The 25,380-nt window shown below is 37.3% G+C and overlaps 4 protein-coding genes across 5 annotated transcripts; 1 reads left to right on the forward strand and 3 right to left on the reverse strand.

The window, feature by feature from the left end:
- Window positions 1–13: 13 nt before the first annotated feature.
- On the reverse strand, window positions 14–3,813 carry LOC125471897 (putative Myb family transcription factor At1g14600). 2 transcript variants are annotated; one of them, XM_048572839.1, is made up of 6 exons: window positions 3,202–3,813; window positions 3,032–3,108; window positions 2,859–2,898; window positions 2,185–2,334; window positions 1,549–1,745; window positions 14–558 (listed from the first exon to the last, which is right to left on the reverse strand). In XM_048572839.1, the coding sequence occupies exons 1-6, from the start codon at window positions 3,335–3,337 to the stop codon at window positions 313–315; spliced, it is 846 nt and encodes a 281-aa protein (XP_048428796.1). In that variant the 5' UTR covers window positions 3,338–3,813; the 3' UTR covers window positions 14–312. The 2 variants fall into 2 exon arrangements, with proteins under 2 accessions (XP_048428796.1, XP_048428797.1); XM_048572840.1 differs by lacking the exon at window positions 14–558 and adding an exon at window positions 1,144–1,436.
- Window positions 3,814–18,110: 14,297 nt separating this feature from the next.
- On the reverse strand, window positions 18,111–20,891 carry LOC125471902 (NADH dehydrogenase [ubiquinone] 1 beta subcomplex subunit 7-like). Its single transcript, XM_048572850.1, has 2 exons — window positions 20,415–20,891; window positions 18,111–18,285 (listed from the first exon to the last, which is right to left on the reverse strand). The coding sequence occupies exons 1-2, from the start codon at window positions 20,739–20,741 to the stop codon at window positions 18,277–18,279; spliced, it is 336 nt and encodes a 111-aa protein (XP_048428807.1). The 5' UTR covers window positions 20,742–20,891; the 3' UTR covers window positions 18,111–18,276.
- Window positions 20,892–21,159: 268 nt separating this feature from the next.
- LOC125472081 (short-chain dehydrogenase reductase ATA1-like) lies at window positions 21,160–22,672 on the forward strand. The gene is given in 2 exon segments (XM_048573143.1): window positions 21,160–22,031; window positions 22,033–22,672. Coding segments are annotated over 2 exon segments (960 nt in total). The 5' UTR covers window positions 21,160–21,656; the 3' UTR covers window positions 22,618–22,672.
- On the reverse strand, window positions 22,608–25,117 carry LOC125472080 (eukaryotic translation initiation factor 3 subunit I-like). The gene is made up of 7 exons (XM_048573142.1): window positions 24,622–25,117; window positions 24,403–24,530; window positions 24,177–24,296; window positions 23,991–24,080; window positions 23,574–23,660; window positions 23,396–23,475; window positions 22,608–22,950 (listed from the first exon to the last, which is right to left on the reverse strand). The coding sequence occupies exons 1-7, from the start codon at window positions 25,019–25,021 to the stop codon at window positions 22,875–22,877; spliced, it is 981 nt and encodes a 326-aa protein (XP_048429099.1). The 5' UTR covers window positions 25,022–25,117; the 3' UTR covers window positions 22,608–22,874.
- Window positions 25,118–25,380: the final 263 nt, after the last annotated feature.

A 25,380-nucleotide genomic window follows, 5' to 3' on the forward strand; every position in this document is an offset into this window, starting at 1 on the left:
CAAATGCAGCTGATTTGTCAAACTGTAACAATCTTTTGGCCTGGTATCGGCTGTCAAAGATACATTCTTTGTTCTACACCGTCCTCCTGACGGATATATATTCAATCGTACTTGAAAATTCAGAGCTCATAACAAAGATATATGCTTTGCTGTTCCAGAATCAAAAGTGGAACTCAAGGACTAATAAACTACCCGAAGACCTAAGCGGTAACTTAACTACAGCAACAGTAAAAGAACAAACAGAATGTGGGGTGAGTGAGGGCATGAAAACCTGCTAGCCTAAAACAGATGAGTTTTCTTTTTACAGCAGCATCAGTTACTGCAGAGAGCAATCGAAAGATTCAGATTAAGGCTCCGATTCCCGGAAGAAGAGGCGGAGCAGTCTTTGTAGTAAGACATAGAGTAAGACGATGAGATTGCACCACTTAAGTCACTTGAAGAAGCATTACTCTTGTGGGAGGGGGGATGGTGTAACGAGAGGGACAGTGATAATTCACATTCACCGGCTTCGTCGTCGTCTTTGTCATGTGCTCTTCCTGCCTCTTGTTTGGTGGTAACCTGGGGGAAGGACAATTAATTAAACACCATGTCAGTAGGTCACATTTGATTTTCAAAGAGATGCAGCAATGCTACATGAAAATGATTCAATGAGACAATGTCTAACTGGGAACGGAAATGACTTACATACACCTCTTAAGATGCTAGCAAATATTACATGTCGTATGTTTTACTTTTCTCATATTAGTCTGAGGTAACATTGTAGCGTCCACACAAGTCTCTCTCGCTCTAAATGGTTAAAAGGACGTTTTAATAATTTGAATTTACTGTTTAAGAGAGAGGAGGGGACCTGTATCTATACGAATCAGAATTGGACCACAGAATGTAAGAGTTTTTGCAGGCAAAACCAAGGACTTGTCCAACAACTTTTTTAGAATGTAGTTCATGTAAACGACAAGGCATGAGGAAGAGGTGGACCTCGAAATTAAATAGGGCAGTATGGGATCATATATTTTCAAGGCCAAACCACCGTTTGTTTTGTAAATGCTGCACCCCAACCACCTTTTCCATCATTAAACAAGGAAGAAGAACGAATTGCACAACAAAAAAATAAACCAGAGATTTTAATTGAAGAATTGTGATTCGTTATGTATATTAGCTAAATTTAAAAACCGAAAATTATTTTTGTACACTCATTTTCTTCATTTGCACACCTCGTTTTCTCTTTGTCTATTCAATTTCATGACAATAAATAAACCGGAGAATTTCCATAAAATAAAGAAGGGGACTAGTCTACTGTCTACTGAACACTTTCAAAAAGTAGAGAACTGTTTAGGCAAAGAGGTGACGCAGGTTGACTTAAAATAAATCATGCACATTATTCCATCCATGCCCCCTCCCAGCCTCTCTGTGGTCATAACTGGGCATGTCTGGATTTCCTGGTTGAAACCAGAAAAGCAAATAACAGCATTGCAATCAACTTAGTCATTTAAAAATCAAAATATTGAAATGCAGCTGGAAGAGAGAGAGAGAGAGAGAGAGAGAGAGAACCTTCAAGAACTCATACTCTGGCAAAGCAAATTTGAAGGCTGAAGGGTGAGGATCCTCCTTAATTCCCAATGCCAGCACATAATCATCAAAAGAGTACGGATTTGAGACTCTCTCATATATTCCTCCTTGGCTGCATTGCATCTGCTGCTGCGGCTGCGAATTCTCTGATATGTTTGAACTCATCGTCTCCGTTCTTGCTGATGGGTAAATAAATAAATAAATAAAATAATCAAAAAGAAGAATAAGTATCAAGGAACAAGAAAGCAACTTTCAGATAAAAGCAAAGACATCTCATGCAGTTCCTTTTTGTTTGTTTCTGATCACACGATTCACGCCATCTTTATTTTGGGATTTTCAAATACGTTCCGCGAAATTCTACACATTGAGATTTTTCGCCTCTTGTTTAGCAGTTCAATGATCAAGATCTAACGTCCAAAACTACCAATATATAAAATACAAGGGAACATAAGTATTTTTCGCTTTAATATACTTTTTTGACATTTGATCAAAACAAAAAATCTTTACCCCAAAAAGAAACCAAAGATAAAGAAGGAAAAATAAAAGATAGTGGATATATAGCTGTGCCGGCAGAGTACAAATTGGTAGCTGGTGGTGCAGGTGCAGGTGTAACCTAACCTTTTTGAACGGCGGGGGTTGCAGATGACCTGGGAATCGGATTCTCTCGTGGTTTGGAAGATGGGTAAAAGCTCAAACCATTTACTTCTTCAACACACCCATCATCCTCGGCCTCTTCAAGCGAATGTAGTTTTCTTGTTTGCACCCTAGCTGTAATTTTATAAAATAAAATATCAAAAAAATGTTAGAAATAAACCCAAAAGAGAGAGAATACGTTCTTTAGGACGATGTTTCAGGCTTCATGAGAAGTGCCAATACTAGAAGATCGTAAAGAAGAAATGTTCACTTTTGGTGTGACCTGTTTGGGGCATCAACTAAAAGTAGACTACAAACAATAAATATGTATTATTAAAGGGGGGAATATATAATCAATGAGGTGACGGTGCAGTTGCAGCTGAGTCCTCATATTTCATAAATTTATTCCATCGAGGGAGTTCATAACTCTGCAACTCTAGCTCCGGACACAACCCTTTACTGGAAAACTAATGGACAGTCGAGAAACATACATGAGAATATAAAAAGATGAAAACTTTGACAAGAAATCGGCCAAAATAAATTATGGGCATGTACAAAGATGAAAACTTTTAAAATAAATCGGCCGACAAAAAGTAAGGGTATGCGAAAAGATGAAAACTTTACACTAAATCGGCAAAAATAAATCGATGGATATTTACCTTGTCTTCTAATCGGTTCGCCTTTCATGCTTCTATACATCTGATGATTAGAAGAAGGAGAAGGGAAGCAAATTAATAAAAAGAAAGGAAGAAAAGTGTGAAAGCAAATGAATTTTTAACCTATTAGACAAACAAAAGCACTTTAGAAGAACTGGAGAAAAAAGCAAAAAGACCTGGAGATGGCTTTTAACATGAGAAATGGTGATCCCCTTGACATCCATCAACTGAAGAACAAGTTTTGGAGTAGCCACTGCGCGAGAAAATAAAGAAAAAATTAAATAAAAACAATAAAATTTTCTATAAAAGAAACAAAAATAGAAGGTGGGGTTTCGTAATTGCTCACTTTTATGGCCTCCGAGCCTTTCAATGGCCTGAAGAAAGCAGCGATGAAGATCAGGAGTCCATCTCAAACGGGGCACCTTGGATCTCACATACTGCCTAACAGCGCCGTTCCTTGCACTGCAACTACTTGTAGTCATTTTTTTTTTTTTCCTCAAATTTGCTTGTATTGCCTTCAAAAGTCCAAACGTTCCCAGCCACCTGGGTCTTTCCCAAATCCCTTGAAAAAACTCCTTGCAACCTTCACACCCTCAGGATCGGCGTCGAGACCAGAACGAAACGGCGTCGTTCCGGGTTGGTCTTCTCTTTAAAAAGTTCAAAGCCGTTGAAAGTGTGTGTGTTGGTCACAGCAGAGACTGAGAGGGCATTTAAAAAGAAAAGGAGTTTAAAGCAATTATCTCAGAGAGGAGAGAGAGAGAGAAGAGAGAGAGAGAGATCACGAGAAAAAGATAAGACGAGCTGGGAAGCTCTGTAAATTCCTTAAAGAGTCTGATAATGCCTATTTGCTATTGCTACAATTGCTAGTATTTCCCTAGCCTGCCTCCCCTGCTAACCCTTCCAGTACTATTCTATCCATTACCCAGGACCCCCTTCTCTCTCTCTCTCCTGCTGCTTCTGCTGCTGCCTGCGCCTTCTGTTTATTTCTTGCAAACCTTGCACCCACTGGCACCCAAAATATTAATAATAAACTTATAGAATCGAAAAATACAGAAAATTCTCTCTCTCTCTCTCTCTCTCTCTCTCTCTCTCTCTCTCTAAAAACGCATCACACTCACTCACGAGCTTCTGAAATTCTGATGGATCTTTATTTTAAAGTTTATTTTTACCCTTCTTCTTCTCTCTAATTATTACCCCTATACAAATAGGGAGGATGTGCTACAACTGCTGCGCTTTGACCTTTTTCTTTCTCTCTCTTCTTTCTCTCTCATGAATTCTATGGTTCTGATCATATACGCCAACGTCGTCATGATACAAAAAGCCCCGCCATGAAATTATTATTTTCATTTACCCGACCCAAATAACAAAAAGAAGAAAATAAATCATTGTTTATTTGTCTTTCTCTCTAATATTTCTGTCCTTTTGTATTCCCCTCGACACTCGACAGTCTCTTTTTATTTTCCGAAGTCAAATATTTAGAAACTATATCACGTGTACGGGATAGAAAAAAAATGAAAAGTATTCAGATACATGAAAAACTTTTTGCCCTAAACATGCACATGCGAAGGAATAAGGAACTTAAGTCCAAAGTACTGGGATCAGTTATTATGTTATTTGTTGTCTTTGGCGAGGGCAGGGGCGGTCCTTGCGAAACATCTCTCTTCGGGATGGCCAAGCTCCCTTAAACCCTAAACCAACTAACCAAGTACAAATTTTGCATGCCTTCCATGATAAAATAGAAAGTAAAAATTGGTTTATTTCTCTTCACAATTTTCATTTTTTCATGAAATAAATTATTTTACAATTTTGCTTTGGAATGACACACTTACTGTGATCTGAATAAAGATACATTTTGATACGACTGTCTAATTCAAAAAGCTTTAGTATCGTATAAAACAACATGAATTAGTTGAGACTCATAATGTAAAAGTTACTATGCTTATGTAAAATAAGCATCATATATGACGTGGTTGAATATCTCTATCTACAATTTTTTTTTTTCTTGCGAGTAGCCTAACCTCTTTGTACAACATTATTGAATGTCTTCCTTCCTTTTTTTTCGTTTAAAAAAAATTTAGAGGGAGATCTGACTACTCTCACCACCAACACTAGGATATGCCCTACAACTTTAATTTGAAAGGACTTACGCGTGACACCTAACTGTTAGCTGTCACCTGATATGGATTTACATCTGAATTAAAGATCACGCACCAATAAAACGGCTAATAGCAGAGATTAAACTTGGATTAGAGATTAACAACAAGCGTGTCCTTACCAACTGGACCAACCAGGACCGTAAACGTCCTCCTTCCCTTTGTTTTTCTTTTGATTGCCATGGTCGAAGAGGAATATGCTTTGTGATATGGGTAAGTTGAAATCAATGATTGAATTGAAGTAAATGAACCGACTTGAAATTTTGAATCAATAATGTACAATGCTAGGTCCCCTCTTTTAAATGGGTTGGCAGCATTCAACGAGACAGCATAAAAATATGTATGTCCCTTTATAAAATGAAAAAATAAAAAATAAACTAAAATACTCAGCATGGCAATTGGAATGGCATGATGGCAATTTATTAATTTGCTTCATGGTTGGAGGGTAAAATTCCATTTAAGTTCATTAGTGGTTAAATCAATGAGGATTAATACATAACACAAATGAAAATATTTTAGGTCTGGCATCTGAATCACGTGGCCGTGTGCACTTTAGAAACAAAATTCCCTATAGCTCACCACCTCTTGTTTTGAGACCAACAATTACCACATGTAATGACCGCACTCCCCTCTCACACCACTCCGATGACCTAGCACCTCCGGATTTCTCACACAAGAATCTCTTCAATTTGAAGGGGTTATGGTTGGTCACTTGAAAGGTATAGGACAAAGTACCCTAACCATTTTTCAATGTGTCTGCAGCTACAGAGGTCGAGCCATATACAGTTATTATTTAAATGGTAAATTAATGTTATGACATTATTATTAGTATTCAGCTTCCTGCGTTTAGGCATTATAGAGAATACAGTAACAGAGGTAAAGAGAGATGAGTACATATATATATATATATATATGTGTGATTTGAGTTTTTTTTTTTTCAATCACTTTAGGTTTGCCTGCATGCCGAGAGACCCTTCATACCCTTCATACTCTTTATTACTACTGTGTTTCCTCTTGTATTAACTGTTGCATCCGCTGATGAGGACTTTATGTCGAAATCCAAACATTGTAAAGTCAACCAGATCATGCCAGGAAGGCAAAAGAAGAAGGTATGCAAACGTACCCCAAACCTAGCGAAATCTGCACCGTCCACCGTACTTTTTTTAACGTGAGAAATACGGATGTCGATGAAGAATCAAGGGTTGCGATTGCGAGAAAGGACAATACATCGAGTGTGGATGATGAGTTAATTTTCTGTACATGGAATCGAATCAAATTTCACGCATGGGAGAAGGAAGAAGAAGCAGGTGGTTTTCTAAGGTCAAGCTTCAGTCATACATCAGTGTCATATTCTCCTTCAAACCTCTAGGTGTGTGCAGCCATAGCTAGCAAAGGCCTAGTTTTATGATAATTATGGTAGTACTTTATTGACAGATTTTATGGTATTAATCCTAATTTTTTGGCAAGCATATCATATTAGTTAAAACAAGGTCAGATTTCTATCAGAATTAAGAATTTTAAAAACACTTTAGTTGTTCTGATTCGGAGCTCCCGGAATTTTCAGAACCTAAATTCTAGTTGTCAAAGCTTACACAGTTAGAGCAAACATTCCTTTTTACTTTTTATATGCTTTTGAATTTTCGATCATCAAATCTAATAAATTAAAAAAAAAAATTATGACAAAAAATAGATAGTGTGTGAAAAATGAAAAAACCACTCGATTTGTTTACCAAATATCTTTTTTCTCTGTTGCAGTAATACTCCTCAACTTTTTCTTTATTGGTATTTCTCCTCAATTTTGCAGCAATTATCAAAGGTGCCTCATGTTCCTGTCTGACCGTAGACTACAGTTTTGTACCCCCTTTCTGTCCTAGCCGGAGTTTGAATATGATGCTTTTGGGCGTAGGGGGGTGGCGATGCGATGCACAAGGGAGGCTACCGTACTCGAGTTTTCAACGTAGGGTGGCTACATTAGGTCTGGGAGTATGATATGCTTAGAACTTAGGAGTTAGGACAATATATTTTCTTATTCTTTTGCCCTTTTATTTTCTGGTCAGCAAAGGAATAAAGAGTAATATTCAAAAATCTAATAAACAGTTGATTTACTATCAATGAATTAAGACGAGTTAATATTTCACATCGTTCCTGTATGATTTAGGTAGTTGATGAGAACATTGTGTCCGACTGTCTGCCATCTTTCATTTAAGTTCGATCAAGATGGGAAGGAAGGCTTTGAATTCGAAACAATACAAAAAAAGTTGAGATTCCACCACAAAATCATTAGCAATATATGAATTTCTTATAAGTTTATGTAAGGTTCCTTCAATGAGAATTTCATTCTACTAAAACTAAAGAAGAAATTCATGTACATCAGACCATGTCACCACTTACATCATAATTGGTAGTACAAAAAAAAAGGGTCGAGGAAAAATCATGATTTATATAGGGTGATGTTATTCACATACCTAACTTTACCTCTTACATACACATCTCGATTTTCGGATTTTGATCAAATTATTGAAGAAAATCAATAGGAAAAATTAACAAGAATGTGCAGAAAATAAAATCGGTGCATGCATAACCATACCTTTATATATCGATATAAAGACAAACATCACACAATATTTATTCATGTATTCGTATCAATAGGTGTCAGAATATATCAATGGAAATTCCTCTGGTCCGTTCCCGTTGATGTTATATATGTATATGAATGAATATAAAAGAATATTTGCGTGAGACTTTGTACAATGATGAAAGATATATATGATATATAAATACACACGCGCGCGCACACACACACGATATTTCCAACCAAACGACAACTCTCTACGTACACGAACGTCTATAAATCTTTCTTTGTTCATCGACCTTTCTTTGTCTCAACTCTTAACGTGCGTTATGCATGTTCCTCAGACTGGAGCATTCAAATCCCTTTTCAGCAGATCCCACGGATTTCCAAAGGCAAATTAAGCTCATGAGTTTTCAAAATCAAGCTTTTAGTTTTCAGTGTTTGCTTTTTTTGTTTTAATTTTCAAACTCTCGTATCTCAGACTCTTGTCGCATCATTTCAATTGAAGAAATAAAATTAGATCATTGTATTTTTAAAGAAAAAATTAGTATCTGGTCCTAGTTACTAATGTTCATTGACTGAAACCTTATTAGTTTTCAAATTTTGATCAAAGTCCCTAGCATTAATGCAATAATGAATTTACATGTCAGTTACATAATTTTAAAATAAAAATTAATAATTGATTAAGAATTTTAATCTCACACCTTTATTGAACTCCTAACTAATTTTCAATTCAAAACATTTCCAAAATAATTAAAAAAAAATAGAATAAGTTTGTACACCTTAATTTTTTAGAAAAAGGTTTCCAATTTTTTAATCTTATATGTACCCATTCATGTCATTTTTCAATTTTTTGATCTTAAAATGCACCAATTCTTAAATATACCAATTTGTTGTATGTAAAATGTACCCTTTTTCTTGATTTGAGAATCTATCCATATCAAGTTTAATCAAAGAAATTTACTAATGTTATTAAGCCTAATATCTATTATTTTTTGTGTGGTTTTGAAGAATGTACCCATATTTTGGTACAATAATTTTTTTGTTAATTTTGATTAATGTATGTAACAACCCGTCTATAATTTTATGATTTTATTAATTTTAAAGGAGTGAATGGACGAAAATGTCCCTAAAGGCAAGATTGTTGACTTTTTTTACCGTCATTTTGAGGCTTGTATGAGTTATTATTTTACCGTATCCTCAAAGTACTCGATGATACAAACGCAGTAGCGCAAGCGAATCGAATTTGAAGCTACGATGAAAATTTTATAGAACTACGAAAGTTGAGGTTGTGTTATGAAATTTGAATTTTGAGTATTTTATTATTTTAATATTTTCTGGCCAGGATATTTCTAAATATTTTATAATTTTATGGCCCATGGGGCCCACTCTTCACCCTAACCCTCCTCTCCTCTCCTCTCCCACCACTTGTCCTTTTCCCCTACCTCTAAGACACACTCCATCTTCTCTCTATTTTCTCCCTCACCTCACTCTTGCTCTAACTCTCTCCCTCTCCGGAAATGACATATCACCACCACTCGGTTCCAAATTGGTATGAATGTGTTTTCCTTATTTTTAGCTTCATTTCCATATAAAGATCATCGATTTTTCTTAAGAATTGAAGAAGTTATGAACGTTTAAAGTTTACCCAAATTTCCAGCGACCTTTGGGCTTTCATGCCATTTTTTGGCCAAACCACGACGAGGTATCTGTCAAGAAGGGTACCAATATGTTCGTCTTATTCCGAGTTTTCCGACGAGTTACCCTAGTTTCCAGTCGACCAGTCGCTTTGCAGGTCATTTTCCAACCATCTTCGATCACTTTTTGAACTACAATCAGGTGTGATTGCTATCGGAAACTCCGGCTTTCCTAGTTAGAACAAATGCGCCTCGTAAGCATCTGTAGGGTTCTTTACTTTTAGATATTATATACTTATTTAGTTTCCACATATATAATTAAGAAAGAATTTTCTCCTTATACCTAGATTAGACTCACGTTTATAAGAATTAGCGAAATGATAGAATTTACGAAATTATGCTAAATTCTACGGGATGCACAGGTATGCGAACTATTTTAGGACTTCAGTTACGGCCATGATCAATATTTTATTGAATAGTATTATGTCGACTAGAATTATCGATTTATTGTTGTGTGACCCTATTTACTTTATCTGCTCATCGTGTGCAACACTGGTGTTTGTACTTGCCAGGGCCAGGGCCACGCTATACGTGTATGTTCACATCACATTGTACGCTCACTTTGGATCCATTGTCTGTGCCAGTCTTGTCTTAGGTTGCTATAGGCAATTAGGACTTGTATGTGATGTGCATAGCGCCAGTCTTCAGGTGATTGTAGTACTAGAGCGTAAATCATATTGCACCCAGTCTTGTTCATGTCAAAATATCTCTGCATGAACTTGTATGTCAGTATACGTCGATGAGCACCTGTTAGTATATGTTCGTTATTCAAGATATTGTTATTATCGGATGTCATAGGACTTAAATATGAAATATTGTGGAAGATTACTATTTATGGTAAGTATTTTGTTGCTATATTTAGATATATATTTGGAAGCTATACTTATTTTATGTTTTCGAAAAGGTTTTTACAGAGCTTTATTTTTAGGCCCACTCACCCTTGTTTTTCACCCCTCTAGGTTTTAGTAGCTGAGCTTTTGTGCCGGTGAGGATTCTTGGCAAATCTTGGTATAGGTGGTTACTTTCAATGGTATAATTCTCATTCTACTTTTACTATATTTTACTTAGGCTCTGACATCACGTGTGAAATGGGTTCATTCCTACTCACTAGTGCACTCTTGCATTTAGGCACTTTAGGTTTAAATTTATTTACATTTTCTACATCACTACACTTTATGGTATCATCACCTTCCTGGTGTAAGTCAGCACAGCTCGATTCATAGTCTAGGTGGACATCTCGGGTCGGGTGTGTCAATGTACCCATGTTTACACACACACACACACACACACACACACACACAAAATATATATATTGGGGAGTATAATTTATATTTTAATAATTTTAATCCAAAAATTATGGATTTTTTATTTAAAATCTCATTAATACAAATAACTATAATTTTTAATTAAAAAATATAGTAACCTACATTAAAAATATATTATCATATTAATTTTAGGAACTTCAATCAAACATTAAAAACCAATAAAATTTCAGTAAAAAAATATTGATAATTAGAGACCGCATTCAAAGTGTTTCATTCTTAAAATTCAAGGAAAATAAAGGAATTGGCCAGATACAAAATAGAAAGAGCTACTATTATGTATTTGCTAGCTAATAAATTAATGTAATTTCAGCAAAAATAAAAAATAAAAAAAATAATTAACGTAATAGGCAGTCTTGCTATCTTGGTTCTAGCATGCAGATGTGGGGTTGAAAAGATTAAACGGTGGAAAGAGGCGAGAAAGGATAACTGGACAAGTGCATATATATATATATATATATATATATAAAATATTCTGTATGGTGTTTGTCTATGACAGGGCACAGTACGATAATGATGGAAAGGTCAGAGAGGAAGAAAGGAATGATGGAAATTCCTGCCCAAATGGAATGATGCATACGGCAAAAGCATGTCCAGATCCACAGAGGACCAAAGCCGAACCAATTCTTTTAGATCATCTTCTTGAGCTAAAAGTTAAATATTTTAGCCTGAAAAGTTTAGCTTTTAGCCTAAAAATAACTTTTTTACTTCAACTGTTCTAATCTAAAATTTTAGTCCGGAATTATTAAAGAATGAACTTAGGTTTTTTTTTTTTGTTAAATTAATCATATTAATCTAAAAATAGCTTTTTTACTTCAACTGTTCTAATCTAAAATATTGGATGAAGTCCACTCCGATTTCTAGACTAAATTTTGGGAGGAATTTGGCATTGGTTTAGCATTTAGCATTTAGCCCAAAATTTTCCCTTGGGTTGGAGTGGGTTTGGAGGGAAATTTTGAGGAGTAATTTGACTTTTAGCCCATCATTAGAGTTGGTTTTAGGGATGTGATATCCACACACCTATTTTACTTCTCATACATTTTTTTTAATTTTTGACTATCGGATCGAATAAATTGAAAAAAATCAATGGACAAAAATTATCAAGAATGTGTGAGAAGTAAAATGAGATGTGTGGATAGGACATTTCTTCTTTTATCGTTTTTATATTTTGCTATAAGACATGAATATTATTATATCTGTACGGATTCTGAAGTTCTTGCAGCAGCAACAGTAGCAAAACAAAATGAATTTATTATATTCTCTTGTGGCTGTATTTTTCCTATCAATTTGTGTAGCAAGCATGCAGGTAAAAACCAAAGAGCAAAACCCAAAAAAACTTTCAAGACGATGGAAAACTTAAAAAAGTGGGATTGAAGAAAGACAAAAAGTGAGACTGAAGTGGGGAGCCGGCTTCGAGGACGCCGGTATATTTGGCGTATGCAGGTAAACATAAATGTGTCTTGAACAGTGTGTAATGTATGTATATATATGTGCATGTATACGCATATGGATGTCATTGTGTATGGATGCATGCATGTGAATGTGGATCTCTCCCTCCGGTAAAAATTGTAAGGGGCAACTACCTTTGGATGTCATTGTGCATTGAACCTTTAGGTTTTGAAATTGTTTAAATTTATACTTTTTTTTTTGTTAACTGGAAACTTCATTACCAGGCAGACAGTCAAACTTACAAAAGCCTACAAGAGGCAAGCAACATAAAGCATAAATATAAAACACAAGGTAGTGGAGGGGGTACAGAAGGATAAGACGCTGCAACAAATGCTAAAGCATCGTCCCTTACATTACTCATTAAAGGAAATTAAGTAGAACATAGCAAGCTGTTATTGTTGAGAACATAAACCAACGAAGATGAAGGACGGTTTGTCCATGTGAAGTCGCACATCTCCATATTTCTACTTGACGCCAAACTGTCTGCCGTCATGTTGCCAATCTTAGGATCCAAGACCAGCGGCATGCTTGAAAAGATTCCCTAATTCGCCTAATTTTGGTCAGGGAAGGGAATGCCTCCCAGCAGCCAAATTTTGAAGAGTCCCTCAAACAGTCAATACTCTCCTTTGAATCGGATTCAATAATTACCAGATCCATGACCAGAGAGATGGCAAACTCGTAACCACTGAGGATTGCCAAAGCTTCAGCCGCAACCACACTCGGAGCCCTGATTCGGTACCTCCTTGCCGCAACGAACAGTCCATCAGAATTCTGTGCAACAACTCCAGCAAACCCATCACCATTGGCTGCGGTCCAGCTTGCATCCACATTAACCTTAACAAATGGAGAGCAGGGAGGAAGCCACCGGGTCGTGGCCACATTCCATTCCGGTAGTTGGTTCACCGTGGGTCGACAAGAGGCCTCCAAGAACGAGCCAACTGACACGGAGACAACAAGAATAACCTGCTGCGGGTATATGGCACTCTAGTTGAATAGGAGATTACACCTGGCCTTCCAGATGTGCCAGCATGTAAAAGCAACTTAAAGGTCCCCCAAACCGAACAGTCTCCACCCATGGGCATAAAAGTAGCATATGCTCCACGAATTCCTCTTGAGCATTGCAGATAGGGCAGGTTGGTGAGGGGGAGGACCTCCGTTTGTATAGATCAGCCATGGTTAGCATCGCCCGCTGTAAGGCCCGCCATTTGATCGCTCATTCTCTGTATTGATGAGTTTTTATGTCAATATTTTTTTTTTTTTTACATGCAACGACAAATAAGTTAAACTCTTACATGGTTACCACAAGAACAAAGTGTAAATGGTACAAATTTGCCACACAGGCAATAGAGGTGAAAAATCTAAGAATAGAAGCACGCATAACACCACTGCTAAAAGCGAAGTCACATCAAACCACCGCTGAAACAGTGAAGCCTCAACAAACTCACCAGAGCGATACAACCCCGTTGAGCGTCACAACACAAAACAAAAGTTGAAACACGCCAACCCGCATATATATATCTCTTATTCATCATGTCCAAACAGTCAATCAGACTGAAAGAAAAAGTTGAATACAATTTCGATATCTTATTATTGAACATGAGAAAATTAAAACTTTGAAACTCATCTCGAAGTTCATCCCAAATCTGGAATTTTTCTTTTTTAGTTTATAAATTTGGCCGCAAAGTCCGTCCCACTCCAGCATTGCTATCATGGGAAGAGACTTTGAGGAGAATTTATTAATAAACAAGAAAAATACAATATGTTAGGGGGATATGAAGCTAAACTCAGACCATTAAAGAATTCATAACAACAATTCAAAACCTCTTTTAGTAAAACCTATAACAAGAAAGCTTAGAAAGGTAGTTAGCCTAGTTGTAAATTAAAACAAGGTTTATATTTTAAGTTAACTAAAGAGGAGAAAAGAAAGAATATTGTGTTTCTGCATCTGGTATTGGTGATTCACTACTCTAGTAGGTAAATAGTGTGTTACTGTACTGCTTCTGGCCGCTGGAGTTTACTTTTCGTGGATTAGGGTTAGGATTTTTTTATTTTCTTTTATTTTTTGGTGAAAGGATTAGTTAGGGTTTTATTTAATTTAGGAATGAATGATGAGTCTCGTGACCTCGTCCATAGCCGGGCTAATTGACGTAGCAGACTAATAAGACTACGTCTGTGTCTGCAATTTGCCGCCGTGCCAAGTTTTATTTACATTACATGGAACCATACAAGGAACCAGTCGACCCAGCACTCACGGTCTAGGGAATTAATGAAGAATGATTGAAGAAAGGTTCCCACCATCTTGACTTTTCACTGTATGTATAAAGCCTAAAGGTATCGAATTGCTAAGTAGAAAGTTTGAATGATAGTAATTGCTTTATCTTACGAGGGTTCCAAGTATTGCGAGACTTCATTATTTTCTTTTTCTTTTTTTAAATACCAGGAAAATAGTTATATATTATATGTCACCACCGGAGAACGATTATCTTCGAGTTTTTAAGTATTTTGGAATACAATTTTTCCGGATAGATCCTCCGGATTCTTCAATAATATATCACTATATCTAAACAGGATGACTATAAACTATGTTAGGAAAACGATTTGTCTAACTGTAGCTTAGGAATTTCGAGCATTCAACATTTTACGTCCACACAGAATTTTAAACAATGGCAATATATCATGGTTGTTCCAAAATAACACTCAACCTTTTTTAACAAGTATTTGTTTCGGACAATATACTGAAATATGTAACGTAAATATTATTAAGTAACATGTGTCACTATCTAATGTGGTTGATTAGTGACTGTGGCTTCATCCTTGATGCATTGGGTTTAGACTTTTTAGAATTGATTAAGCAATTTATTAGTAGTTAAGTTGTCCTAAATCAGCACCTTGCTATTGTATGAATAGCTTATGTGCTATCTCGTATAAATTTAATCATTCATTCAAATACAATACACAACAACTATTACATCACTTTCTCTCTCTAAACTCTGTCTAGTTCATCTTTCACACCGTCCATCTCTCTTTATTTTTCTCAATACCGTCCAGATGTACGTAGTTAACACTGTTACAATATATAGTTTTTAAACAAGTCATAGTGGACGTGAACGAAATCATCATATGAAGGAGAAAATATATGGAAAGAAACCATGCATGATCTAACTTCTTTTATGTTTAACTATGTTTTTCTTTCTTTCCAAACGATTATCCATTGCTGGGTTCATACATGTTGAGCACGGTGCATGGAAGTCAAAGACAGCTGCAATCAAAAGTCATATATTCACCTCCCCTGACATATAGTATGGAACAGCTGAAAGTTGAAATCATATGACTAAATTTGGAGAAATATACATTTATTATATTATTGTAATCATTCTTTATATCATCTCTTTAATAGAAATAATGTGCGGTAACACATGTAGTTCAAATTTTTATTCAATAAATAGTACAAAAGAAGAAAGTACAAATTAATATGTAATAAGGGCAGCATTTATGTTAAATTTATACACTATTTTAGCTTCTAAAATATATTTCTTAGTTCATGATCTCTCTTATTAAATAGAATTAAAGAATTAGTAAATCTGTTTTGCCAAAAATGAGAAAGGGCCTGTATTTATAAAATATCCTGGCGTATCATTCTTCTGGGAAATATGTGATGATTAATCTCGAAGGTTGACCATAACAAAGGTTGAGTCGTGGTCCTCGTAGAGATCATGGGTTTCAGCTGGTGCGGCATGGCAACCGAAAAGGGTGTATTCAAACGTCCGTAGAGTCCTTTTCGAAAGGCAACCCAGGTCAATGTATTAGGTTATAACTTTGACGATTTTTTACCCATAGAAGCAAAAGAGTATGTTTGCCTTTGATCGGTCGATAACTTGCTATGTATTTTTTTTCTAAAAGAAAAATGGCACCTATATATCATTTCAACAAGTAAAATATATGTATAACATATATCTAATTGTCCCATCATATAAATTATCCTAGATTAGAAGCTACAAAGAATTTCAAACCTGAAAGAGACATTAATATTTTAAAATCAAGGCATGTGTATTATTTCCCAGCATCTTTGTAGCCTCTATCTGTTCTAAGTCATTCTTTGATCGAGTAAGCATGTCTTAAATGAAATTTGTCCAAATCAAAATGGCTAATTGTTGCCCAAAACACTAGGAACTTTGAAATTAATATTTTGGAACTTTAACGAAAAGCTCCAAGTACTGTTCATTTTAACGAAAAACCATATATTTACACTAAAAAGTCAATCTTGATACTATTTACTTTACCCTTTATTTTATTCTTATCGTTAAAACTCAAAGTTTTCATGTCTCTTTCATTCATTGTCCTTATTTTTTACCAAGCGTTTGTCTTTTTACACACTTTGAAACTAGGACTATTTCAGGCCGACATTTGTGAGTGTGTGGTGTGAAAGAGGGAGAGAGAGAAATCAGAATATGGATGCGTGTTGTAGGTAACAATTAAAATCATGATTCCCCATACAGCATGGAAGAGACAAAAACATAGAGAATAATTAAGAATAAATAATCCAATTTAGATGCATGTCTACACTAAAAATGGGAAAAGGATTCTCGCCGGAGAGAAATTTTTTGTTGTGACAAAAACATGAGTGATATGTAAGTAATGGAAATTTTTATTTTTTAAATTATTAACTTTTTAATACACATATCCCATCATTTGTGTAGTAACACGCGGTGTACCACTTCGTATCTGGTCACATTGAATCTCTCATCTCTGGATCCTTTTTCTAGGGATCCTAGAGATTTCGTGATCGTAACTATTCATCATACATTGGACGGTCAGTTTTCGTTAGGTACTATTTATATTTAATTTTAAATTTTAAATTTTAAAATAATTTCTGATTGTATGATGTATGATATACGATCATGATCACGAAATTCTTAAGAAAATGATCGGATGAGGATCCTTTTCCCTAAAAATGCATGTTTATACATAGAAATATAAAAAGCCTATCCTTTTTCACTTTATCACCTTCGACCTTGACCATTAAAAAAACAAAAACAAAAAGGTCAAAATTTCAAAACGTTTTTTTAATCAACTGATAAATATTATTACTAGACCACTCGTGTGTGTTGTAGATAGCATTATTAATTTATTATTTTATGAAAACATTTTTTTAATATGTCATATACACAACTCGGTACTAAGTGTCAATATAAATTGATAAAAATGTGTTGTTGAAGCACATAATCTAACCATTTATAATACGATATTTAGTTTACTGTACTGTGTTTACGGTATATTGAAAATTTTCTCTCCGTTCTAAACTCTGGGAAATGAAGACTGATTGATGTGAAATGTTTCCGATCCGATCCCCACCATATATTGACTTTGCAAGCTCAAGGCATCGAATTAGGTGAAATGTTTTCGATTGATAAGACCTTTACGTTTTGTGTAACCTTTTGGCTATGTGCTAGTTGTGAATCATTTTCTGATCAAAAAGCTCACAAATACGTCCTAATTAATGTTTTTAGAGTTTTGACATATGATATTTGGAAATTTTACGATGCACGAAAGTTGCGATGGACTTTTTAATTGGTTGAAATGCAATCACATCATCGTATTTGTGTTGGTTGGCACCGACACATCTTTTCGTATCTTCTCAGAAAGAGGAATTGTGGAAACCTAAAAAGTTGGGAAGGTCGAATTCTATTCACTAGAGTAATGGACCATTAGACCAAATCATCTGCAATGGTGAGAGGCATCTCCGAAAGTTGGAGCGATGAGTTTTATTGTGTATTTCTACCTGGACAAAGATTGTCTGCTCTTTCACTTTCGGTGACCTTCCGTATTCTTTTGTTTTGTGTGATCACAGTTAAACTATATCAATATTTTATATTATTTTTTTTTATAAAGATAATAAGACAAAAATAAATAGTATTATAAAATGTTGACGTGACTTAACCGTGATCACACAAACAAGCGGTCATCGGAAGTAGGAGGGCAAACAATCCTTATCCTTTCTACCCGATCCAATACAGTAAAAAAGCCAGAACATGTAGTTACCGTTTCGGAAAATCAGATACAAATGTTAAGCAATGAGGAACTTAATTTATTCGAATACTATGAAACTGGTTTGCACAACTGCGAAAACAACAGGACCGAGTCTATAACATTTGTCTCGGTACAAAAGAGTCCGGAGAAATTTCTCATCAGTTGCGGTGAAAAGCATCAAAACATCCACACCTCATAAATTTATGCTTCCTGTCAAAAATTTAAACCAGACTTAGTAGGCAGAACCAGTAAAATTCAACTGACGAAAGTAAGACGGTAAAGTAAGGCTTCCTGCCAAGTGATCAGCTGAAATAATATAAACAGCGAACATTGCTTACTGAAAGCAGGAACAGAAACTGGGGCAAGTGTGTTGTTGGAAAGTCTTTTACTCTCTACTTTTAATTGTGATCGGGTGATGAGCGTGTGCATAATTGCATATTTGAGTGCACACAACTACTTAGAAATGATGATACATTCATAAACAACTTTACCAGAAACTATTCCGTGAGAGCTTTCTATATCTTTTATCCAATAAAGGAGAGAATAAAATGTAGCAAATTGGCAAGTTTTTATTTGGCTGAATGAATCAAAATGATGAGATGCATGAATGTGGATGCCCGAAGTTGCTCACGTTCTCTCCTCTAGCATTAGATCAGTAGTTTGAGTTGTGCTCCCCTTTAAAAATCCCACTTAAATGGGTTTTAGAATGACAAAAGAAGCCTCTTGGGGTGCTACTTGAGTTGAAATACCCCCACATAGTAGCATATCTGAAATGACCTCGCCTTATATTTCCTCCAGCCACAATTCTTAAACAGCCTAGGCTATCAGCCCTAACCCTCTCCCCTGAGGTAAACAAAGGAAGGCAGAAAGGGCCAACTAGGGGGAACAAATTCTTTTTCTGGTTCCCCCAGAGCCGCAGGGGAGTAGTGGTGGGTTTGGAGGGGCGGGGGTGTTGGCTCGTGAAGGCTCTGTTGTCCTAAGGTACAGAAGTTGTAAATTCAGAAGTACAAGTTGTATCTTGAAGTGTATAGCTCAGCTCAGTTGGATGAGCATTAGCCTTTTAAGCCTAATGGTTGTACATTCAAGTCACTTGAGCTGATATGCTACAACCAATGCTATGGTCAAAATAGTTGTAATCTTATCCCTCTACATAAGTCGGACATAACCTTTCTAATAAATGAGTAAGTAACCCAAATCCCTAAGTCACTTGAGCTGATATGCTACAACCAATGCTATGGTCAAAATAGTTGTAATCCTATACTTCTACAGAAGTCCGCATATATTGGCACAAAAAAGGCCACAAACCTAACATGACATGAAGAAACTTGGGACTCTTGTATTTTCCATAACATGGACACAACGAGCATAATTCAACTTCACATGTCGAAAACTTGCATCTAAGAATTTCACTACCGAATGCACCACACGAAAGGCATAAATTACTTTACCACATACCAGAAGAAAAGGAAAAGGGGATCTCAAACTCAAACAAAAAACACATTTTCTACAGCCTAACCAATATAGGGATGATAGGCAATTAGGACCAACCCATATAAAGCAATAAGAACAAATTCCAGTTACTAGCCTTACACCCAAATAAATCCCTCCAACTATACACATCCTCACAGATTTGTCTTGCATTGTCTTCTCTAATAAGCAAAGAGTACAGTTGGACAAGCTCAGGTGAAAACATAGGCTGCATGTTTAGGTCATATGTAAGCTTGCAATATAACAGTATATTTAGAAAAACCCCATATACATAGCAAGTGCATTATATTAAACATCCAACCAACGGAACACCTAGCAAGGACGTTCACATAATCCACTCCATATTACTGAGACTCCTTAAATGATCTAAAAGAAATAACCACTAAAGATGCCAAATTCAAAGCTGATAATGTTTTTTTTTTTTCATTAGAGGGTGACCCAAATCATTGATTTTTATTAGACTGAGCTGATATAATCCCAAAGCATTGAAATTTAGAGTTCTCAAAGATGCCATGATCCCATTTTAACACTGGTTGAATTCCCAAACTGATACCAGCTGATGGTTAATCCGAAATTTGGACCCTCTCCACCCAAATCATTTCTTCAAGCTTGAACCCATGAGTGAACAAATCTAAATACAAAACCCCATATTTCTCTTAGAAACTACATTGAGCCCAATTCAACACAAACCCTAGGTTCCATAATCGACCCGAAAAACTCCACAATAGCAGCCAAAAAACACATAGTACTGAACAATTAACAGCAAACCCATCAATCAACGAACCAACAGTTCAAATTCAAATGCCAAAAATAAGAAATAGAAGAAGCAGAACAAAGAACTAGTGAATTACCCAATAACGGATGGTGGGTTCTAAGCAGTTGGCGGTGTTGGGAATGAGAGGAATCGGCTGCCCCTTCTTCTTTCCCTGCTTCAACTTGGCCTCCTCGCGGATCTTCTGCATCGCGAGCATCCTCTCCATGACGAGCTCGTACTCGCACTTCTCGTAGGAGTGGCGCTCGTTCTCGCACTTCCATGGGAGGTAGAGCTCCGCCTGCCTGCACTTGTTCAGAGGGATCAGCAAGTGGGCGCACTGGTCTCTGTACGGAATTGGCACCCGATTCTCCACCATCTCTGCCTGCGTCGCTATCATCTTCTTCGACGTTCCCTCGGCTGCCATTGCTTTGAAAAATTGAGCACCTTTTGGTCCCTGGGAAAGAATTTGGTGGTGGCTTCGGCGGCGGCGTGTACGGCGGCTTTCGGTGTTGGGGTGTTCGAGGTCGTTTCAGTGTGCGGATTCGTGTTTAGTTACCATTAATCCAGCTCGAATTCTTGTTGGTTTCAGGCTTTTTTTTTTTCAGCCAATGAAAAGAAATTGAGAGTTATTTTTTGGCCCATTGGGCTGAAGGTAACTAGGGAAATTATTGGGCTATTCAGCCCAGATCAAGCCCAACGCAAAGAAAGAGTGGCAAAACTTTTGTAATGTCCGTGAACCAGAATTGGATCGAAGAAATACTACTTTTTTTCAACTTGCTAATTTAATGGTTAAAAATCGGACTACCGAATACAAACATGATACTTTGTTCTACTTTGACCTCTGAATTTTAGTCCTCTATTTTCCAACTCGTGTCAGTATGCCCTAACTGTCACACTTTCTATAAATTTTATCACATCCTATGCTCGCGACCGACTTTTAAAGTTCTACGTGTACGCAAAATACTACATTCACAAAGTTAATACTAGAATTGTAATAATCAAACTTAACAAACATTGTCAAATTTAAAAGCTTGTACAGTAAATAAGTGGACAAAAATACCCCTTAATTGATAGAACTACCGATGGAAGGAACATTGGCGTGACTTAGAAGTTTAGGGAGGCTCATAACCAAAGTGAAAGTTCAACGGAAAAGTGAAACGGTTGTCCCAAAACGAAGAAGGAAAAAAAAAAAAAAAAAATAGGCCACCAGACTCTTATGGGTTGGAAGTAGTTGTAAGGAATGAAAACTGTGCATGGATTGAATAATCAAAACATGTAGAGAGCCCTGTTCAACTTGTTTAGGTTTTACCCCAATCTTAACTTGCATTATATACCAAATATGGAGCAATCTCTTCCAATGCACGATGAGGACGAAGCGCGGAGGCCGCCTTCAAAGAGGTTAGTTGCAACTTTTGGCGAAACTCCAAGCGATTCTATGTTTATTCGTACATATGCGGTTTTTATCTGCTTTAGTTTTGTTAGGTTGGCGAACAAAGTTGCAGTCATAACTGGGGGTGCAAGAGGGATTGGAGCTGCGTCAGCCAAGCTATTCGCTCGAAACGGAGCCCATGTCATCGTTGCTGATATACTCGACGACATAGGAGCTACACTGGCTGATTCTATCGCAGGCCGCTACATTCACTGCGATGTGTCAAAGGAAGCTGATGTTGAATCAGCTGTTGAGCTTGCACTTAAATGGAAAGTACGAATTGACAGTCATGTTCAACAATGCCGGGGTTCCTGGTCCCTCGGGGAGTATATCCAGCCTTGACATGGAGCAGGTCAAGAACCTCCTCTCGATAAATGTTCTTGGCGTTGTGCACGGAATCAAGTATGCTGCAGCGGCCATGGTCAAAGGTCGAAGAGGAGGGAGCATCATTTGCACATCAAGCTCAGCCGGTATCATGGGAGGCCTTGGAGGACATGCCTACACATTGTCGAAGGAGGCCCTCAACGGATTGGCAAAAAGTGCCGCGTGTGAGTTGGGAGTGCATGGCATTCGCGTGAACAACATTTCTCCTCACGGGGTTCCTTCGGAGATGCTCGTCGATGCCTACAGAAGGCATCTCGGGAAAATGGACATGACGGCAGAAGATGTAAGCAGAACTGTGGGAGAGAGGGGGAGCTTGTTGCGAGGGAGGTGCGCAACCGTGGAAGATGTGGCGGAAGCTGCATTGTTCGTGGCCAGCGAAGACGCCGGGTTTATAACGGGACATAATCTTGTTCTTGATGGGGGTTATACTTCTGCTTGCAGTACCATGAGCTTCATCTACCAGAATAGTAACAAGGATACTGTGTAATTCGTTGCTCTCATAAAGTTCAACGACGGATGATAAGATTATAAGTCAAATTCTAATTAAAAAGTTACTGGAACAAATTAACTCTATAAATCTTCTACAGAACTGTGTTCCTTCCAACAGCAAGAAGCAAACACAGAAAATGGTTGTTAATCACAATCCCAGAACTACAAAAGTAATTGCTCGATGCGGCTGGTTTAGGAAGGGAGAAATAGCCTTTCCCGAAACTCCAAAGTGAGAATTAATACCAAGCTGCAGATCTAAATCTTGATGTGGAAGTAATCAGAATCAAAGTGATGTAAACGTACGTAACCATCCTCACCTCCGCTTGAGAAACTGTTCAAATAATACAACAAAAACCGAAAATATTAAGATAGTCTCAATGCAGCAAATTCTCTTTTCCAGGAAAAATTTCTCAATTCATATAGGCAGATAATAAGCCACATCATCATCTGAGAAACAAGGAACCATTATTCCTCCAGCACCAATTGTTAAGACTCCTAACCAGCTACGTAGAGAAGTTGCATAATATTTACGAACGATTTCATCTCGGTTTTAAAATTAATTTAATTTTTCTAGCTAAACATTTAAATTAATTGTTCATGAGCACAAAAAATGATATCACTAAACATTAGCAAAAGCAATATTGCACAGATAAAGGTGAGAAATTCCCAAGTACTATCTAACGGTAAGCCAATCCAACTCTAATTGAGAAGAATTTGTTCATCATGTATTCACGTATCACGAAACCAACAAAAGTAGTTAAGAAAATGAACTATACCTTTTTCCATCGGGATTAAACGCCAAAGCATTTATAGGTCCAAAATGCCCTTTAACACCTCCAATTTCTTCTTGAAGAATCTATTTATATGACATTAAGAAAACAAAATCACTTACTGAAGAAAAGACAACCAAGAACCTTCATACTCCAAAAGACATAAAAGAATAGTATGGTTTACCTTGTCATAGAATTTGGCTTCAAATTTCCCAGAACGATGATCAGTTGTGGTGACAGTTGATGCATCCTGACCACCACCAAGTACCACCTGGATAGAACACACGGAATATTTTTTCAATAAAATGAAGACTTTTGTAATGAACCGGGAAAACAGTGCATGTATAAGAGATACAAAATAACTAAGGGCCGTTAGTGCGTATCATCCATTCACCAAAGTTCCAACTAGAAACTCTCCTCAAAATGTGACTGATAGAAAGCATTTAATCGTATTTGTACAAACTCCACTTTTTATCTCATTATGTAAGTAAACAAGTTGGAATGCAAACGAGATGGGTTTTAAGTAAATGAAATACCGAAAAGACAGCATTTTGAAAAAATGCAAGAAAATGCAAACAAATTTGAGATTATAGTTACATACATGATCACAAAGAGGAGACATTGCAACGGCATTGACAGGACGCTCTGTCACATAGGTCTTGATAAGAGTCAACGTTCTAGTATCCCACAGCTAAAACATATGCAACACAAAACACAAAACTCAGTAAAAATACGAAACCTACATACAACTCAAGAAACAAAGCACGAAGATTACGAGATGCATTACCTTGGCAGATTTATCTAGCGAACCGGTGAGGAAATGTGAACCATCCACAGATTTCGCAAGCGAAGTTATGGTCTTTTTGTGACCCGCTTCCGGATCATTCTCCTTAAGTAGTTTACCAGTCTGCAAGTTAATCGAAAACACTTAGGGGCAATTAAATTAAAGAAAAAGCTTTCAAATTTCCAGTGCAAGTATTGAATAACATCACAGCGAGCCAATGCACACTCACCTCAGAATCCCAAATGCGAACAACTGCGTCTTCTCCGGCGCTTATGATAGTTCTGTTCAGAGGGCCCCAAACAGCTCTGTTAATTCTTCCCTGAGGTCCCTTGAGTATCAGAGCCGATTCACCAATCTCTGAAAATACGAAACCGCCGATTATTCCATATCTAATTTTAGATAAACCGAAAGGCAACACAACAAAAGAGGAAAAATCAAAGAAGCTTACGATCTTCGGGATCTCCGGCGATACGCTTGACGTGAATCGCCGACGTAACGTCCATGAAGGGGTCGGTGGTGATGACGGCGAGCTTATCGCCCACGGAGAAGTCGACAGCCCTCGCCGGCGAGTCAAAATTGAAGGTGAAAAGCTGCTGACCGGACTGAACGTTCCACAGCTTGGCGGTCTGGTCGGCGCTGCCGGTAATGAGGCGGGCGGAGTCTCTGGACACATCGCAGCACCAAACGGCGCCGTTGTGGCCGCGGTAGGTCCCGAGGCGCTCGCCGTTGTCGGCGAACCAGACGGTGGGGTTGTGGTCCTTGGCGCAGGAGAAGAGGAGGTCGCCGTCCCTGTTGTATTTGAGGAAAGTCAAGGGCCTCTCGTGCCCTTTCATCAGTATCGGCCTCATCGTCGGAGTCGGAGAAGTAAGGAATCGACGGAGATTTTGCTGGTGCAGAATTAGGATTCCCAAGGAGTGGCGACCGCGAACGTAAGAGAGAGGCAGATTGTGGAAGAATGTTTTAGGTTTAAGCCAATCGGGTTCGGTTAAACGGGGCGTGGGTCGGTGTCGAAATTTAAGGCCCAAGCTTGGCTTAATTTAAGGCCTAATCGTGGCATTATGATTTGAGGCCCAAGCTTCCTCGTGATTATCCGCAATCCATCCAGCCTTCCCGCCCTCGGTTGTGCTTGCTCGTAGTAGAACTCATGCTGCCCCATGAACGTGATGACCTCGGCAGCGGCTAACAAAAAGTACTGGGGAAATTTGGC

Source organism: the organism of the source record quoted next, unplaced genomic scaffold (genome assembly GCF_019419815.1).
Source record: "Pyrus x bretschneideri cultivar Hongxiangsu unplaced genomic scaffold, Pyrus_bretschneideri_v1 Contig63, whole genome shotgun sequence".
NCBI lineage: Eukaryota > Viridiplantae > Streptophyta > Magnoliopsida > Rosales > Rosaceae > Pyrus > Pyrus x bretschneideri.